The sequence below is a fragment of the Rhipicephalus microplus genome, chromosome 5 (assembly GCF_043290135.1).
Source record: "Rhipicephalus microplus isolate Deutch F79 chromosome 5, USDA_Rmic, whole genome shotgun sequence".
Lineage (NCBI taxonomy): Eukaryota > Metazoa > Arthropoda > Arachnida > Ixodida > Ixodidae > Rhipicephalus > Rhipicephalus microplus.
Window position 1 is genome coordinate 159,610,445 of NC_134704.1, and position 19,263 is coordinate 159,629,707.

Here is a 19,263-nt window from a genome sequence, read left to right on the forward strand (position 1 = left end):
AATTTCCCGATGGTGAGTGGCATCTCTCTGCACATGTCACTTGGTGGCTGGACTGTCGGCACAGAACCTCACAGAATAGTGCCCTTTGTCAAGGCCGTTAAGGAACAGCCAGAGGCAGTGGATGATTTTGGAGACAGTCTGCGGTGCATTTTTGCTGAGGGTGATGCCAGTGTGTGTGTCAATGTGCTGGACGCGACTGCAGCCTGCAATGTGGTCATTCCCGGCCACTCACCGGACCTAGACCCACGCATGAAACACGTTTTAGAAGAGTTAAGTGAAATCTTGACCACCACTCGGGGCTACACAAGCCTAGCAGAGCATCGCATAGACATGGGAGACAACCCACCTGTTCGATGGAAGCTGCGACCAGTGAATGCAAAGAAGCAGGCCACCATGGACAACTGCATTCATAACCTGCTAGCACAGAACCTCATCCACCCTAGCGAAGGTCAGCATACCAGTGCTCCAGTCCTGGTCGAGAAGTCTGGTGGCTACCGCATGGCTGTGAAATACTGCCAGCTGAATGCACGCACTAAGGTGCCAGTCTACCCCATCACCAAGACTGATTGGTTGCTGGCACAGCTGGGACGAGCCACGTGGTTCTGAAGTTTTGACCGCTCACGGGTTTTTTTTTTTTTTTTCAAATCCCTGTTGAAGAGCAGGATATTCCAAAGACAGCGTTCATTTGCCATCGGGGAACCTTCAAGTTCATGAGAGTGTCTTTTGGAGTTGCCGGAGGTGATGGGCCGACTAATAAAGGGAATCAATCACCAGTTCACCAAGGCGTTTCTCGATGATGTCCTGGTGTATTCGCAGACCCTGGAGGATCATCTCGAGCATGTTCGGGAGGTGTTGAAGCGAATGAGCTTGGCACAGCTAACCATCAACCCAGAAAAGGTGCACATGTGCTGTCAATACCTGAAGTTCTTTCGCCATGAAATATCGCCCGGGCAGTGTAGGCCGGCCACAAGGAAAAAGTGCGTGCGGTGCTGGACTATAGTCCACCAACAACACTCAAACAGCTGTAGGCCTTAATTCTTAGGACTAGCTAGCTATTACAAAGAGTTCATACCTCAATTTTCTATCACTGCACGTCCACTCACAGAACTCCTTAAGAAAAACCAACGTTGGCAGTGGGAGCTACAGCAAGAGGAAGCCTTTAGAGCACTTAAGCAGTCCCTGGCCAACGATGTCATTGTAAACCTACTGGACCTCAACAGACCATTCGTGGTGAAAACAGACGCCAATGAAGTCGGCATCACAGCGGTGCTTTTGCAGGCAGACAAGAATAATGCTCCATTGTGACCAATTAGCTTGATTAGCAGAGTCCTCACTGAGGCAGAGAAGCGCTATACAGTGCAAGAATGCGAGTGTCTGGCTGTGGTGAGGACAGTGGACAAGCTACGACCATACCTACCTCCGAATGCAGAGATGTTACTTGACTCGTACTTGACTCGTTCTTGACTCAAGGCAGTCTTGCCGCTCGCCATAAATCGTTCTCGAATTTGCGGACGACTTGAAGGCGACTTGGCTCAGTCGAAGTCAGGACAAGTTTCAAGTCAGCTGCGGGGCTAGCTTGAAAGCGACTTCATGCGTTATTCCAACATGGCCACCTCTCAAATGGATGTCGCGCGGAGGGTGGCGGCTTTTGAGTTTGCTTGCCTCGCCATAAGCGTAGCATTTTCTGAGGCGCACTGCCTGCCGAAGGTTCTTGGACCCGCTTTACGTGACCAAGGAAATCCGATGGAGTTCTACGACGAGGAACAATTCCATGCTCGATACAGATTCACGGAGAACGCGGTGCGGCAGCTGCTGGGTATGTTGCCGCTCCATGAAAGTGGAGACAACCGAGGACAGCCTGTGCCTCCAGTGTTACTTGTACTGATGGCTCTCGGGTTTTACGGCGCTGGCACATTCCAAACAGTCACCGGGAATCTCTTCAGCATTCCGCAGTCGACAGTTTGCCGTGCAGTAGGAAAAGTTACGCTACTCATCGCAAAGCACCTGTGCGCAATGCTAGTGCGCTTTCCGCAGCCGGCAGCACTTTCTATACTTATGCGGGACTTTTATGAAGTGGCTAAGTTCCCTGGTGTTACAGACTGTGTCGACTACTCACACGTGCGTATTAATAGCTTCGGTGGGGACGACCCCGAAGTGTTCCACAACCGCAAAGGCCATTTCTGTTTTTTTCTTAAACACGATGACAATTTCCGTCTTTTTCGGTACAAAATTGACTCAGCGCTGTGTCTGTGTGCCTCGTCTATCCTTTCGTCCCGTCTAGGCCGCTGTTTCTCGCTCAGAAAGGCATCGCTTGTAGCACAACGCTACGTAAAATTCCGCACATATAAAAAAGAGGTGACCCTATCACGGATTTTTTTTTCCGCTTCACCATCATGCAGCGAGACACTGCTGCACTCCGTGAAACAGAATTCTACTGAGGGCAATGTCCCGACACCCGCTTTTTCTCTTGTTTACCAAGCTCAACGAACGAATACAAATCACATTTGTTCCCAGAACTTGTTTTTTTTTTTGTCATATATAACTGCGACCTAGTCCACTACAGGCATGCACTCAGGCGAACAGAAAGGCAAATACCATGAAAATCGCGTCACCTAGTGAGCCAGGTCAGCACAAATACATGCCATAACGTTCAATTGAAAAAAAAAAAAAAAGAAAAAGACGGAAGAACCCAACGCGATGCTTGTTTCGCCTCCAAACAAGCAACCATGAAAAAGCACCCCGATTGGGTGGCCACTAAAACCAGCAGGCAACGAACGCTTTACAGAAGCAACATTGCACATCGCTGTGGCAACAGGCACCACGTGCCGCTCGTTAGCCATAAAATGGCAAGAATATGCTTGTGGCCCTTCGTTTTTATAGTTATTTTAAAACGTATGATCTTTTTTTTGATGTAATGCATGCCTTACGCAAACAACTTCCTTATTACCCTCGTTAGCAGGCGAGCAGCGAGTTTCTGCTTTGAAGCTAGTTTTTGACTTGACCAAGCAAGACAGCCTGAGCATCTATGAAACGCGAAGGCTGACTTGGGCGTTTTGAAGTCCGCTGCTTGCTTCACGCCGACTTGCTCAAGTTAAGGTGAAGTCGCGAGCCAAGTAACATCTCTGCATTCGGGGGCTAGAGTTCACCGATTTTGACATCCATTGCGATCACTCCTCACTGTCCTGGATGTTCACCATGGACCAGAACTCACCACGTGTAAACCGTTGGGTTTTAAGGCTGCAAGGTTTCAACTGCAGGATCAAGCACAAGCGGGTACTTGCAAATGTGCTAGCCGACGCTTTGAGCAGAGCTCTCCTCCAGCACCAGGAAGTTACAGGCCGGAGTCTACAAGAGACACTGTTCCCTCTGGCTGTTCCAGAGCCCAGACCACGAATCAGCTTTGAGGCAGCTGCTGTAGCATCTGAAGTGGATGACACTACTGTCTTGAATGATGCAGGGCTTCTCGCCCAGGAACAAGAGCAGGACCCCATACTGTCAAAACTACGGCCTGTAATGAAGGGAGGGAAGCTTCCACCCACTGGCAGTGATCAACCTTTGATCAAAGACTTGGCAAAGATGACCGAGATGGAAGAGAGTGGGTTGATTGCACAGCCCCAAGGGAACAGGAAAGTACCTTGGCTAACAAACCATCTCTGCAACTTTGTACTGCAACTGTCGCATGACCACCAGATTAGCAGCCACTCCGGCTTTTTTAAGACCCTCAAACGCATTTTTCAGAATTTTATGTGGCTGGCTGGGTGCTCGGACATACCCGAGTATGTGCGATGCTGCCAGGTTTGTCAGCGCACTAAAGCCCACCGCCAGAAGCCAGAAGGGCTGATGAACAGCCAATGGGCCACCGCCCCCATGGAACAGCTCAGCGTAGACGTAATTTTGCCCTTGCCTATGATGCCTCGGCGCCACAAGTACCTTCTTGTGGTGATTGACAAGTTCACCAAGTTCATTGAACTTTTCCCATTATGAGCAACAACCAGAAAAAATGTGGTGGCCTGCATGATCCACGTTTTTTTCAATCATGCACACCTGTTTCTGTTTCGAGTGACAATTGAAAGCCCTTTGTAAGCAGGTTGTGGAAGGGGCTCCTTGAACACTGGAGCATACAATACCAACACACAGTTCTGTACCGCCCTGCCGGGCAAATGGTGGAGCGCCACAATGGCACTATCAAGCAGTGCCTTGCTGCTTATTGTTCCAACCATGAAGACTGGGACAAGCACATCCCAGAAATTGCCCTAGCCATGCGCATGGCTGAAAGCATGGTCACGGGCTACACGCCTGCCTTCCTTTGTTATGGCCGGAAGCTGAGAACTTTATGGACGCAGACTGAAGCCAAATACAACGCAGAGCCTCCTGTGACAGCATACCGTGCACTTGCCACTGAGGTCTCCAAGTGTCTACAGGAGGTGCTTGACTTCTCCAGGGCATACCAGGACCACAAGTTGCATGCCCAGAAGACTCGCTACAACTGGCACAGGCGGCCACTGACAACACAGGAGGGTGGTCTCGTTCTGCTCGAAGGCCACTCCCTCAGCAATACCACCAAAGGTTTCTCCTCGAAGCTTGCACCCTGGCGTTTCAGTCCTTTTCGGGCAGTGAGCCGTGTAAGACATAATGCTTCGTTCTAGTGGACCCCAACACAGGTTGTGGCCACGATGTGAGACACAGAGATCAGCTGACACTCTACCACGAAGCTGCAGGCGATGTGTAGTGGTGGCTTTACATCTCAAAGGGGGGGGGGGGGGGAGAGTGAAACCTGTGAGGGTGGCCGAGAGAGGGCGTTACGTGACGGGACCATCATCATCATCGGTGCTTGGCCGAGAGTAGGGTCTACGTGATGGCACCATCATCATCATCGGGACGGGGAGAAGAGGGGTTAGGGTTGGGGGTGGGAGAAAAAGGAGTTCGGCGTGGTGGTTGGGAGTCGCAAGTTTGAAATGGTGTGTTGTGAGTGATTTAAGCTTAGTTCGTGACAATTATTATATAACTACAACCAACATATAATCACCATCATTAAGTATTCTGACAAGAATCTCTTGAAATTCAAACACACCTTTGGTTTGCCAGCCCTTTTGATGACTCATTAGTAGACTTGTGCTAACAGTAAATCTTATGTTCAAAGCAAAGTTGAAGAAAATTGTAATTTGGCCAAATAATTTGGAATCGATTTCGAGAAGTATATATTGCATCTTACAAAGAAAATTCCCATATTTGTTATGACCCAAAAACAAAAAAACTGCCCAATATTTTTTTTAATTGAGGTACATGCAAACGTTTTTTTTTTTTTTCAATTCAAAGGAAATAGTAGCAGGAATTTACTTTTAGCACAACGCGAGCGGTAACCTGTAAAGCATGTTACACTAAAAAATCTACTATACTTAGAGCATACAAGCCCGTATACCAAGCTTTTAAACTTGAAAAATGATGAATCGATGTCAGGGTAATATGTCCTTTTAACCTTAAAGTAGGGCTTCATGACATTGCGAATTTTTTATGTACAGGTGTAATCATGGTACAGCATTCCTACATGACAGAGAAACCATCTTTGCAAGAAGCTTACATGGGCACCAATGCGCATCTATTCGTTAATTTTGAGTGTTTCAAGATTTCTAATCACATAAATTTGAATGCAAGCAAATTCAAATACAGTAATATTCATTGCGATATTCAAAGCTCTCTATTATTCCTTATCCTTAGGTCCGAGGGTTATTTATATTACAAAACTGACAGTACTTCAGGCATGACAAACCACTGAAAAGTTGTTCCTGCATATAAATTAGCTGGCCATTGTGAAGCATCCAGACCATTGCTGTCACTTATGTGGTTGAAATTCCCCAAAAGATACTTCAAAATGTACGCACTTTGATAAAAAGTTTGGCAGAGTCGGGCCACTTGGAGAGAAGAGAGGCCGCCACCGCAGAGCCCGTCAAGTCGTAGAACTCGCGGATCAGAGACTCCACTTGGTCGAGGTCCTCAGCCAGCTCCAGAGGCAGCAGGTCCACCATCATGGCATTGCACTTGTTTCGAAACATGCCGTCACTGCACAATGTGGCACACCACTTGTTCGTCCAGTCTTTCACAACTGAAACCATGTTATGCATGCGATAAACAAGATTTGATTATGAGGCGCATTGTAGCAAGGGGGGTTGGGGGTAGCCTAGTTTTGGTGGCAGTTGAGGCATGGCGATCATGGCCAGGAGCTGAACCTGCACCATCATACTTACGAGCACCAGCAGCTACTGCGGCAGGCGGTATTTCACTTGACTCACAATGAAGGCATCCACAAAATGAGAAGCATCACTTGTCGCACGATCATGGACATTTCCTACCTACCTACAGTCAGTGCGTGATGAGACACAAGACAATTTGAACAAGAGCAAGAGGTGCAGATGAGTTCCACCAACTTCTGTCTAGTACAGGTTGTGTTGGCGCGAAAATGTGCGCCATTATATACAGTCGAGCCCACTTATAACGAACCCACCTACAGTCAGTGCGTGATGAGACACAAGACAATTCGAACAAGAGCATGAGGTGCAGATGAGTTCCACCAACTTCTGTCTAGTACAGGTTGTGTTGGCGCGAAAATGTGCGCCATTATATACAGTCGAACCCACTTATAACGAACCAGAGCGTGACGCGGCATGCGATCGCTGTATCCCAAAGTTCATATTAAATGAAACACAGCTTTTAAAAAAGTAGCGAGTGAAAACACAAACTTTTTTGCCACAAAAAGTCCGTGATGCACGCGTTTCGAAGAGCAGATGCGATAAGGGCAATCTCGAGTTCATTTAGAACGACAGGGTGCTCATTCGACGAGGCCCGTGCCATAAGTTACATGAGGCACTGGCTCCAAAGTTTCGTCGTTCTCGCAATCCGATTCTTCCAAATCGCTCTCGCCATCTACTTCATTCACAGTGCCCCAATTGGTGCACAGTTCCGCAGTGTCGGCATCATCATCAGCCGTAATTAAACCATCGTAACAGATGTACCACCCGCTCTCTGAGGTTGGAGTCGACGACACGCTGCCACAAATTGCCGCCGCAATTTGGAAGCTTCAGGCTCGGCATCGGGCCGGACGTCGACGAAGTCGGCCTCGCAAAAACATTTTCGCGCACATGTAGTCATCACCGCCGCCCACGAAATATTCACGATCTCCACAGCCAAATACTGGGACGCCCGAAGCGGCAAGTTGGCTGCCAGGTGGCCAACAGCTATGAGCAAGCGCTCTGCAACGCGGCACCTAACGCGCAGATTACGCTCAAGCCAAGTGGTCACACTTTCGACATTTTGTTGAGCGGCAGGAAAAAGCGTGCTAGTCCTCCCGTCGGTCATCATGACCACACACGCACACCAAGAGCGAGCAAGATGCGCACACACGACACTCATGCCAGAACACGTGGAACAGCTCTGGGCCCGTTTCCAGTCAGAAAACGAAACTAATTCGAGCCAGCATGGCGGGCGTGGCGAAGTGGTAAAGACGGGCGAAGGGGTTGTGATCAAGAGAGGAAAACAGACTTGCGAGAGAAGGGCAAGGAGTTGGATGAAGAGAGGGGAGGATGCGGTGGGAGGGCGACCTTGAAAACCAAAACACACAGGAAGGTTGGGTAGCTTGCTTGAAAGGTCCGCGAAACTCGCACGTCGAAAAACATAGAAAGAGTGCCTGCGCCCGCAGAAGGCAAAGCTTAGCCACCTGCATCGGTGCGCGCGGCCGTGTTCGAAGAATCGGCGGCCGTGGTCGAAAAATGGTTTTGTTGCGTCGGTGGGTTTGCGCGGCCTTAAACTTCGATATATCGCGATTCGTTTGGCTCAAATTAACAGCCGTTTTCGCACTTCCACACGGGTGCGGAAGGCATCCCGAGCTGAGTGTGAAGTGAGCGGGCACAAGTCCTAAAGACGAAACAAATCGCAAATTATCAGAGTCGGTGGGGTAGTATACACGCATGCACTAGACGCAGACTATCGGATACGGTCGGTGGCCAACGATGTTGGCAAATGGTCTGGTCACTCTAGGCCGGCGACGCCAACGACAGTGCCAGTGATCAAAAATGGGGCAGATGGCCGACCGATCTTCAAAAGATCTGTGGCAGTGTGAAAACACGGGCTTCTTCTGGCAATGCGGGGTGCTCAGAGTAGCGGGGGGGGGGACAAAGGACAGAGGGGTGCGTAACAAAAGGGAGTCAGGGCATGGAGGAAGGAAACAATTTTCCTTTCTCCATAGGTTGGGGAGAGCGGCAACTAGAGAGTCGCGGAGGCAGGGTCGACGTTTAACAATAAGAATGTAGGGGCACCTCGCCGGTGCCCGATTGGTGGTCGAAGTTTCCCGGGAAGTCCGCAGATCGCTGACTCCGTTCGCTGTAACTGATCAGCGGCACTCTGAGACGTTCGTTGTAAGTGTGATTTCATGCCATCGAACCAATGTATGATTTCACGGTCACGCGGATATTGTTCGTTTTAAGCGAAAGTTCGTTTTAAGTGGGGCCGTAATATGTGGGCTCGACTGTATTCTTCCATCCCCTACCCGTCATGGTGGCCTAAAGGTTAAGGCGCATAACTTCTGACCTCCAGGTCGCGCACGATTAAATCCTGAATTCCGCAGCTGCATTTTTGATGGAGGCGAAAATGCTTGAGGCCCGTAAACATTTATTTAGGTTACTAAAACTTGCTGTTGGGCTAGCTAATGAATCGTCATATTTTAAGTACTTAGCGCAACTTGGCAATCCCTTGAAATACACTCGCATTGACACAGGCTTCCACTCAAGTGTGTAGTGTATGTTTCTTGAGTGGAAGCACGTGTGAATGTGAGAGTGTTTCAAAAGAATACGAAGTTGTGCTAAGTACTTGAAATATGATTAGATTTAGGTGCAGGTTCAATTCCCCAGGTGGTTGAAATATTCAAAAGGTTCCACTACAAAGTCTCCCATAATCATATTGGGATAATGTGGTGCTAAACCCCAACGGTTATTATTATTATTATTATATATTCTTCTACCTTCACTAACTGCATCTGATAGATATACAGCCTATAAAACATGCAAAAAAACAACTAATCGAAACACAATTTATGCTGTCTGTAAACTTTGCGATGAAATTATGCCACTTATAATTACATATTTTAACCGACTCAGTTAACACAACCAGCAATATAGTTGCTTTCCCTGATAAAGGGCACGTTTCAAGGCCTCATTGCAAAATTTTATTACATGTTGAAAGTTACAGAGGCCTAGCTAGAAGAATTTTACCAAGAGAATACTTCTAGTGACTTCATTATAAAAAATCGGAAGAAACTGAACAGTTCTGTTCTGGTTTGTCAGCAACTAAGCTGTGTGGTGGTGTCTACACACCACATAAATTGCTTCTCTGGTGATTTCGTTACTGAGGGTGTTAAAGTGAATGTGCAAAAAGAAGCCTCAGACTGCTCACACCTATGAAAGCGCTTCACAAAAAAGGAGATAATACGCACACATCAAGGACGTAGGCAATTCCACCAGACATGCCAGCAGCAAAGTTCCTGCCTGTTGGTCCCAAGATGATGGCCATACCGCCAGTCATGTACTCACAGCCGTGGTCACCAACACCCTGCAGGAGCGGCGAGAGAGAAGCATGATTAAACCTCAGAAATAGCTCCTCTATGCTTTTGATTGCCCCATCTTGATTACAATAACAAATACAAAAAATTCATTGTTATCTAAAAAGCACAAGTTTTTTTTAAAAGACACAGTAGATTGTGAGGTGGCACTGGGTAGCTGACATCACCACTGATCACAACTCTTACTCCTACACAAAAATAAAAATACAGAAGAAGAAGAAGAAGAGGAAATGAAACAAGGCAAAGGAATGACAATATAGTTGATCCCCGACCACTGGGCAGCAAGTCTTGTCTTCGACATGAGGCGTCTCTTATAAGCAGGGTACCACATATGCGTTCTTTCATGAACACATATTTAAATGTAATAAAAAATCCGTAAACGGGTATTCTGTCGTGCCGCCGTTTCAACCTGCAGGAGCGGCGAGAGAGAAGCATGATTAAACCTCAGAAATAGCTCCTCTATGCTTTTGATTGCCCCATCTTGATTACAATAACAAATACAAAAAATTCATTGTTATCTACAAAGCACAAGTTTTTTTTAAAAGACACAGTAGATTGTGAGGTGGCACTGGGTAGCTGACATCACCACTGATCACAACTCTTACTCCTACACAAAAATAAAAATACAGATGAAGAAGAAGAAGAGGAAATGAAACAAGGCAAAGGAATGACAATATAGTTGATCCCCGACCACTGGGCAGCAAGTCTTGTCTTTGACATGAGGCGTCTCTTATAAGCAGGGTACCACATATGCGTTCTTTCATGAACACATATTTAAATGTAATAAAAAATCCGTAAACGGGTATTCTGTCGTGCCGCCGTTTCAACAAGTGGACTTTTCTTCCTCTTCCCTGTTTAAGGATTTTTCATCGCGAGCTTCCATCTTGCCCCTGCTACCATTATTATATTTCAACGTCGGCACACTTGTGTCACTTATACGCACTTGTCTCTTACATCAGTGTCTCTTATAAATTGGCCTAACTGTATACAAATTGCTATGCGCACTTCTTTTTTGTGTATAACAAAAGAAATACCTACATCACAATCAAGAAATGACTAAAAAATATACTCAAGCATTGTGAATTCAGGTTTACTGCAATTGTACAGCGACAAAGTGAGTTGTCCTGTGACCCTCTGTTAGTTGACTTACAGGTAGTAAGTGTTAATCACAGCTGCTGATCTGTGCACAACCCACTTCTGGGCCATGAGAAACCATAACGATTGCTCACATTGAGCCGCGTGGTCATTTGCATTTGTTATAGGAAAACTTGAGCCAATTCAGACTGCAGAAAGAAAAGGGAAAGAAAAAAGACTTGCTGGTTTCCTATCACGCAATGAGTCGAGTAGCAAATCATGATGGCGGTGGTGCGGCTGCACGTGTTGAATCGCATTCAAGCCAACCACAAAGATCAAAATAGTTGAAACATTATTCATAATATAAATAAAACAAAGGAAACAACTTTCCTTTCTCTATGGGTTGGGGAGAGCGGCAACTAGAGGGTCGCTGAGGCAGGGTCGGCTTTTAACAATAAGAATGTATGGGCACCTCGCCGGTGCCTGATCGGTGGTCGAAGTTTCCCGGGAAGTCGGCAGATCGCTGACTCTGTTCGCTGTAACTGATTAGCGGCGCTATGAGACCTTCATTGTAAGTGCGATTTTGTGCCTTTGAAGCAATGTATATTTTTACGGTCATGCAGATATTGTTCATTTTAAGCGAAAGTTCATTTTAAGTGGGGCCGTTTTATGTGGGCTCGACTGTATTTGGGTTTTCACGTTCCAAAATCACCATATGTTTATGAGAGAAGCTGTAGTAAAGGGCTCCGGAAATTGTGACCATGAGGTGTTCTTTAACAAGCGCTAACAACGCACAGCACATGGGCCTCAACCATTTCACCTTCACTGAAATGAGACTGCTACAGTCGGGATCAAACCCACGACCTTTGGTCAGCAGCAGAGCACTGTAGCTACTGATCCATTGTGGCAGGCTGAAAAATTATTCAGTACATTATAAAACACGTCTTAAGATTGTCTTATGCGAGTGGCCAAAACATGCAAAATTAGTATCATGCAGTCGTACCTCATTGGAGCAAGCAATTAGTCGTAAAATAATCCTGAAATCAGCTGACAACAATCCTAAGCATGGAAAAGACATGCCAGATGCTCAAATAGCCCGCAATATAACCTGAAATGCATTTCAAATAAAAAGAAACTGCGCCCTCAAACACACCTCAATGACTGCAGTGGCTCCTGAGTTGCGCACGCAGAAGCGTTCTGCCGCAATGCCGCGGAAAAATGCCCGGCCTGCCGTGGCACCGTAGAGGCACACGTTGCCGACAATCACGTTCTCCTCGGACTTGAATTCAGGTGGCAGGTCCTTGGGTGGGAATATCACCAGCTCCCCACCAGACAAACCCTGAAAGCACAGGTTTTCTGGGTGTGTTAGAACACTAGAACAATATAGGTAGTGATGCACAGCAGTGTTACCTCATTAACAGCATTCACTGTTTTCAAAATTAATACAGTCGAACCCTGCGGCAATGAATGCCACTTCAACGAAATTTCTGCAACAACGAAAAAATTTTGGTCCCCCTTTGGCAGTCCATAGGAGTCAACGTATAAATATTCTCGCCACAACGAATACTTTTTCTTCTGTCGTTGCGCTTTAACAAAATTTGGCGATGCAATTCCAGGCTCAGATTTAATGCCGTGCAGTAAACACTACTTTGGACATTTTGACGCAATTTCAGATAATAAAAATACGTCTCCAAAGTCTAAAACGCGTGTTGGCGCCACTAGAAACTGCCACTGCTCACCGCACCGCTATCTAATAAGCATGGGGTAGCAACTGCTTGATAGCGATGGTAATGGGATTGCCCTGCTTTTACCACTGGCTTGCTTCTGAGCCGAAGGCAATACGAAGCTGAAGCTCAGCCGCGTTCATAGTTTCTACAATGCTTTTCTGATACCAATGCTTTTAGTTCTTTTCACACTTGGCCAGTGTGGTCATTGGTCAGAGTGGCTGTTTGTCAGCGTTATCAATAAAAATTTGCCAGCCATGGCTTGCGGATGATCAGAATAGCATAAGTCACTGCTCTGCGATTCTTCGCCTACGTCTCGGCGTTGTCGGATGCCTTTTGATGGCAGATAGCTGCTGGTGTCTGAGTGTTAGTGCAACTGTTAGGTTCATTCACAAAGGCCATTGTGGCTATTGTTTCAGTGTGCTTTTCAGCATATAAGTGAGAATCGCGTCGTGACCCTGCTGGAAAAGAAAAGGAAGCAGCTGACACTTTATATCTTCGGAATAAATGTAAAAGTTTCGCCGCTTCGCTCGCTCAGGTCAACTATAATTTTTTTCACTTTCACTACAATGAAATTTTTACTTTAACGAAATTTTTTTAGCACCGTGTCAGTTTCGTTGTAGTAGGGTTTGACTGTACACTTTTCATCAAGAACACAAATCAGAAAAGACAAAAGCTTGAAACAAGTATAGCCTTCTGGTCTTTCAAAATAGGGCAGACCAACTGTTCATAGGATTAATCAACACATTCTGTCCTAATAGCAAAAAAATATTCCAAATCGGAACAAACAATCCATTAGGATTCTGTCCACAAGGAACAGATTGGTCTATTAAGCTTCCTGCTTTTATAAATCCTATTTTTCTAGTATGCCTCCAGAATCCAATATGCTAGTAGTCCATTCTCAAATCAAGTTGATCTGCCATTGGTCCAATAGCTTTTTTTTCTCAATGGACATGTTGCCATAAAATTTAATTGGTCCAATAGCTTTCTTTTCTAGATGGACATGTTGCCATAAAATTTAACAAAGATACATCTTGTAGAAATACTAAGGACTCTAACAGGAAAGAAAGTCTACGCATGTGAAAGAACATCTTAGTTTTAAACAACTTCACGCAATGCCATCTCTACACTGAATGTCATCTAAAGACATGCATGAATGTGGTGGTCAAAGCCATTTACGTTGTGAACACAATGCCCCGCAAAGAGTCCACACTAAGAACAGCCAGAAAAACATCCCATAACAATTCTGAAAGCTGTGAGCTCTTACAGATTCCATGCTTTAAAGTAAATGTTATTATTGACGTAAATATGTGAAGAAATTTTGTCTTTTCGTTCAGACCAACAGTATCTTCGCATCAAAAACTTTTGCCGATGTTGCGTCTTGGCAAAGCTCCTTCATCTTTTTAAATCACTGTTTAGTATACACTTTGAGAAAACGCTGGCAGCTCACCTTGCCAACATAGTCGTTGGCATCGCCTTCCAGGGTCACGTAGACCCCCCGCGACAAGAAGGCACAAAAGCTCTGTCCTGCCGATCCCTTGAGAAACACGTTGATCCGAGATCCCTCGGGAAGGCCCTGCTCGTCGTATTTTCTGCGCAGGAGAGACCGGCATATATGAGGTGGCTTGAATTTTCATGTCTTTCTTAAATTTTTTACAATGATGTTGCTGTGATGGTGAAGAACTACACTACACGAAAGTGCAACTAGATAATTTAATCAATCAATTAATTATCCTATATTCAACAATGTCAGCAGCCTTTTTGCAGCCAAGGCAGGGTTGGCACAAATAAAAACTAAATATATATAAACCAGCAAAGGAACAACAAAAATCATACAGAATAAAATAACAAACAACACCACACCATGCATTTAAATATATATAAGCACTAAGCCACTATATGAACAAGAACAAGGAGAAGTTGGAAAGGAACATATTTTTACACATCCCTAGATATTGTTTCAAACATAGAACAAGGAACTCTTCTAAACAATGTCGGACATGGCCGATGAAAATTTGAGCGACATCATTGTAAACCCTCATGTGGCAGGATTCAACTCTTTTATTGTAGGAACTCCTGCCCTGTGAATAGCTAGAATTACCACGACAGCATTGAGCATGGTAACAGGTTTGCATATACAAAGAAAAAGAAGACGGGTACCTAATTATAAAAGTACTTCAGGGAGGACATTATGCAATAAAAATATTGCATAATTTTCACAACAAACTACACCCGAGAAGCAGCACCCAAGTTTTCGCCATGTCATGTTCTTTGAACAACTGGCATATATGCAAAAGTGTTGTCTAAATGATGTTGCTGCCCTGAAAGCACCATATTACCTGCGATAACAAATTCGTAATCATGGGTTCTGCCGGAGCCGACACAACAGCAAGAAGCTGCATCTGCAGTTTCTATCCTCTTTCAACACTATTAAAATGACACCTCACTTTACACACTGTAACAACTGGACCAATTAGAAGAAAATTGCCAAGCTATAATCTCAAAACATAGAACTGCATTAGCTCAGGTCTGATTTGATTTGTGGGGTTTAACGTCCCAAAACCAACATATGATTATGAGACGCCGTAGTGGAGGGCTCCAGAAATTTCGACCACCTGGGGTTCTTTAACGTGCGCCCAAACCTGAGCACACGGGCCTACAACATTTCCCCCTCCATCGGAAATGCAGCCGCCGCAGCCAGGAATCGAACCCGCGACTTGCGGGTCAGCAGCCGAATTAGCTCAGGTCTGCTCAGTAATTTATAAACAGTGGGTCCTATTGGATTGGATTGGATAAACATTTATTTGGTCCTCCAAAACACAGATCACTGTGTTGCGGGCAGCTCCCACGTGGAGACTGAGATGCCAAGCTCCTCAGCCGCCTCACGGGCTTGGTGGACAGCCCAGAGCTGATCTGCCAAGGACGAGCTGCGGATTGCCACCTCTCATCTGGCAGAGGTGATGTGCGATAAATGAGCGAATTTGGTGCAATGCCAGAGCATGTGTTCTAATGAAGCTATTTTCCCACAATGTGGACAAAGATTACTTGGGTATAGGTCAGGGTACATGATGTGTAACATTTTCAAAGTAGGGTACATCCGCGTTTGCAAAAGCCTTAATGTAAGTGCTTGGGGTTGGGTTAGATTTTTGTGAGGTGGAGGGAAAATCCTTCTAGACAGGTAGAAATGTTTAGTGAGCTCGTTATATGTTGTAAGAATTTCCCGGTTATCCCCTTCACCGGTAGAACGCATCCCCGGGGAGGCGCGGTTGGAGAGTTCTCGCGCCGCCTCGTGTGCTGCTTCATTGAGATTGGGAGGGGAATTGTTGATTTGTCCTAGGTGAGCTGGGAACCAACTCAGAAGATGATGTGTTATGTTCTTGCCTTGCAGTATTTTCAGCATTTGTTCACAGACCGTCCCCTTGGCGAACGCCCGTAGTGCTGCCATGGAATCACTGTAGACGACTTCAATGTTATCCATCTTGAGTGCTAAGGCGATGGCCACTTGTTCCGCAATGATTGGGTCTTTCGTCCTGACCGTCGCTGAGTTGACGACATGGCCAGCCCGATCGACTACCACTGCCACAAACGCTTTCCCATTGGCGTAGGAAGCCGCGTCAACAAATACGACCCCTCGTTCCTCGTTTGAGACTTGACGAAGTATAGTCCTGGCCCTCGCTACTCTTCTTCCGACGTTGTGTTCTGGATGCATGTTTCTCGGTATAGGAGATACCGTGATAGTCTCCCTGATGTTGTCAGGGATATCATTGTAATTGCGTCTGATTGCTATTGGGTGTTGGCCCAGCTCCTGCAGGATCATTCTCCCCGACCTTGTTGTAGATAACCTTGCAAACTGTGCTCTCTCTTGGGCTTCTGCTATTTCTTCGAGCGTGTTGTGTATGCCAAGCTCAAGCAGACGCTCGGTGCTGGTATGTATGTGTAGGCCCAGGATCTTCTTGATAACTTTCCTGAGGAGCACATTCAGTGTCTCGGACTCTGCTCTTGACCAGTTGTGCATTGCTGCCTCGTATGTGAAGTGACTTAGAACAAACGCATGCATCAACCTGATGAGGTTGTCTTCCTTGATCCCATTTCTTTTGTTGGCCACTCTGCGTATGAGGTGCACCGCACTGTCTGTTTTCCTAGTTAACTTGGCTATAGATTTGCTGTTGGCCCCGGTAGACTCTAGCAGCATTCCCAGGACTTTGATGGAGTCGACACTCTGGATGGCATCCCCTTGATTTGTACGGAGGTGGATGTCTATCTGGTTTAACGGCTTCCATCCCCTGGGCTTCGGTCCCCGGCGTGCAGTCCGATAAAGCAAAAGTTCTGACTTACTCGAGGAACAATTGAGCCCGGAAGAGCGAAGGTAGTCTTCTACGGTGTCAATCGCCTCTTGCAGAGCGCTCTCAATTTGCCCCTCGCTTCCACCTGTGCACCATATGGGTCCTATCAGTACAGCTCAATAAACCCACCAAACTACATACCATTTTATCTCATAATATTGTATAACATACACTACTCGAAAACTCACTTGGCAATGTGGTAGCTCAGTGTGGTGGCAAACGCTCGGTCTTCGTTGGTGATGTCCATGTGCAGGGTGACCTCCTTGGATCGGCCCTCGAGCACTGCCTTGGACTGCTTGATGAGCAGGTTGTCCTAAATGCACGTACACACAAAAGACATGCTGTCATATGTGAGCAACAAACAGGCAAAGAGGCTGGTGTCTAAGTGAGCAGTATCAAAGGTCATTCCACAAAGAACTGAAGTGGTCAGTCAACCCAGTGGTAACAGCATGGCTGGCAGTTGTCAAGCTGAATGATATGGCCAACAGTCCTCGGACCAGTGGCTTCATTGTTCCATTATTAAGCTGGTATTTTTTGTGTCCGAATGCTGTAAAATTAATTCTTGTGCGAATATTTGAACGAATAGCACAGTATTCACATTCACTTTGAATCAAATTCAAATTATTGAAAATTTCCTAAATAAATGTATACAAGTCCGCATGTAACCCACTACAAAGATGGTTTCACTGCAATGAAAAAATTCTAAACCGTGAAAACACTTATCCAGAAAAAATCCGCACTGCCAGGGAGCCCCACTTCAAGGCTAGATGAATATATTAGACTAAAATAGATTCATAGTTTTTCCAAGTTTGAAAGCTTGCTATGTCAGTCTTATATGCTCTAGGTGCAGTAAATTTTGAAGTGTTACACAGCGAGATCTCGGTAAAATGAACCCCCACATTTGAGCTTTTCCAATTAACGAACTTTTAAAAAATTCGACGCCAACTGCTAATAGTTTCAAAGTAAAATTATTTCACTACTACGTACTTCAGAATACCGAACTTTTCAGAATAACGAGAGCTAATTGAGTTCCGAATTGTATTAAGAATGCCTAAGTACAGGGAACTCATGTTCTGAAATCTGTAGTGACCACCAAAGCAGTACGCAAGCAGATGACACAGCGCACGAACCCCTTGATTCTCAGAACACGCGCGATGGTGCTGAGGGAGAAAAAAAAACTCGAAAGGAAGACTTTTTTTCTTTTTTTTTTTGTTGAAACGTCCATGCCACAGGTTTACAAGCAGCGGAGGGCAAAGTCGGTGAGGCAGAGTGGGAGATGCGGAGGAGGAAGCATGGACACAGTAAACCTGAGACAGCGAGAGAGCAGAAAACAAAACGCGAGGAAGTTTCTTTTTTAGCCCTTTCTTTCATTCGAAAGAGGCGGTGACAGCTATACACTTCGGGTTTTACTTATCTTTGTCACTTATACATGTGCTCCAGGAGGCCTTGTCAGTCATGTTCATCTCTTTTCGGTGATTACTTATCGCGGCTGCAAAGCAAGTCGGCATTCGTACTGCAGTGCTACAATAAGTTCATCTCTGCTTGTGACGAAAAAGCGGAAGCAGTTTCCACTAAGCGAGAATGTGGATCGCACCACCGAATTGCACAACAGGAATGTGAATGAACTGGAAGAAAAAAAAACACCGCAGACTTCTTTAAGCAAATGTGCATTTTTTAGTCTTCACTTGATTGATATGTGGGGTTTAACGTCCCAAAACCACCATTTGATTATGAGAGACGCCGTAGTGGAGGGCTCCGGAAATTTCGACCACCTGGGGTTCTTTAACGTGCACCCAAATCTGAGCACACGGGCCTACAACATTTCCGCCTCCATCAGAAATGCAGCCGTCGCAGCCGGGATATTAGTGTTCACTTGTGCATTTGTTTTTTTTTCTCATGAAAAATGAGTTCTAGGACCCACCATTTTAAAGGTAAGTCATTTTGGTTGGTGGAAAGTAAATATTTATGGTTAATTTTTGGGCTTTCACTATAACAACCTTTCAAAATAACGAATGAATTACTGCGGCCTCCTGGAGTTCGTTATACCGAGATTTCACTGTATATTTTACAGGTTATCACTTGCATTCTACCGAAAGTCAGATCCTGCTACTATTCAAAATTGTTTCAACTTCCTTTGAAGCAAAAAAATTGCTTTTGCACAGAGGCCTCATTTTAATTTTTAAAAAATGTTGTGCAGGTTAGTTAGGTCATGACAAATATGCCCATTTTTTGTGTCATATATATACTATTCGAATTCAATTCTAAATTATTCGACGAGAATCTCTATTCGCTTCGAACCTAAAATTCACTATTGGCACAAGCCTAGTAAAATTATCAACAGCATGAGTGCCTAAAGACCTGTTTGGAAGTTTTATGTGGTAATACTCGCCAAAACGTTGTAGAAGAGGGAGTAGTACACAGGCAAAATGTTTGTTATGAGGATACACTTTTCACACTTTTTTTCGTGGGAGGATGGTAGGGAATTGAAAATTATTCATTGTGGCGGATAATCCATTGT

At 45.5% G+C, this 19,263-nt stretch overlaps 1 protein-coding gene across 2 annotated transcripts in view; it reads right to left on the reverse strand.

Annotated features, from left to right (window-relative positions):
• Positions 1-19,263, reverse strand: part of LOC119174150 (uncharacterized) — a 278,504-nt gene that overhangs the window by 54,438 nt on the left and 204,803 nt on the right. For both annotated transcript variants that reach the window (XM_075896136.1, XM_037424972.2), the window contains exons 29-33: positions 16,934-17,058; positions 13,853-13,994; positions 11,832-12,017; positions 9,479-9,594; positions 5,880-6,057 (exon numbers count right to left, since the gene is read on the reverse strand). In XM_075896136.1, the coding sequence (XP_075752251.1) occupies positions 5,880-6,057; positions 9,479-9,594; positions 11,832-12,017; positions 13,853-13,994; positions 16,934-17,058 (747 nt within the window). The remainder of the gene's footprint in view (positions 1-5,879; positions 6,058-9,478; positions 9,595-11,831; positions 12,018-13,852; positions 13,995-16,933; positions 17,059-19,263) is intronic.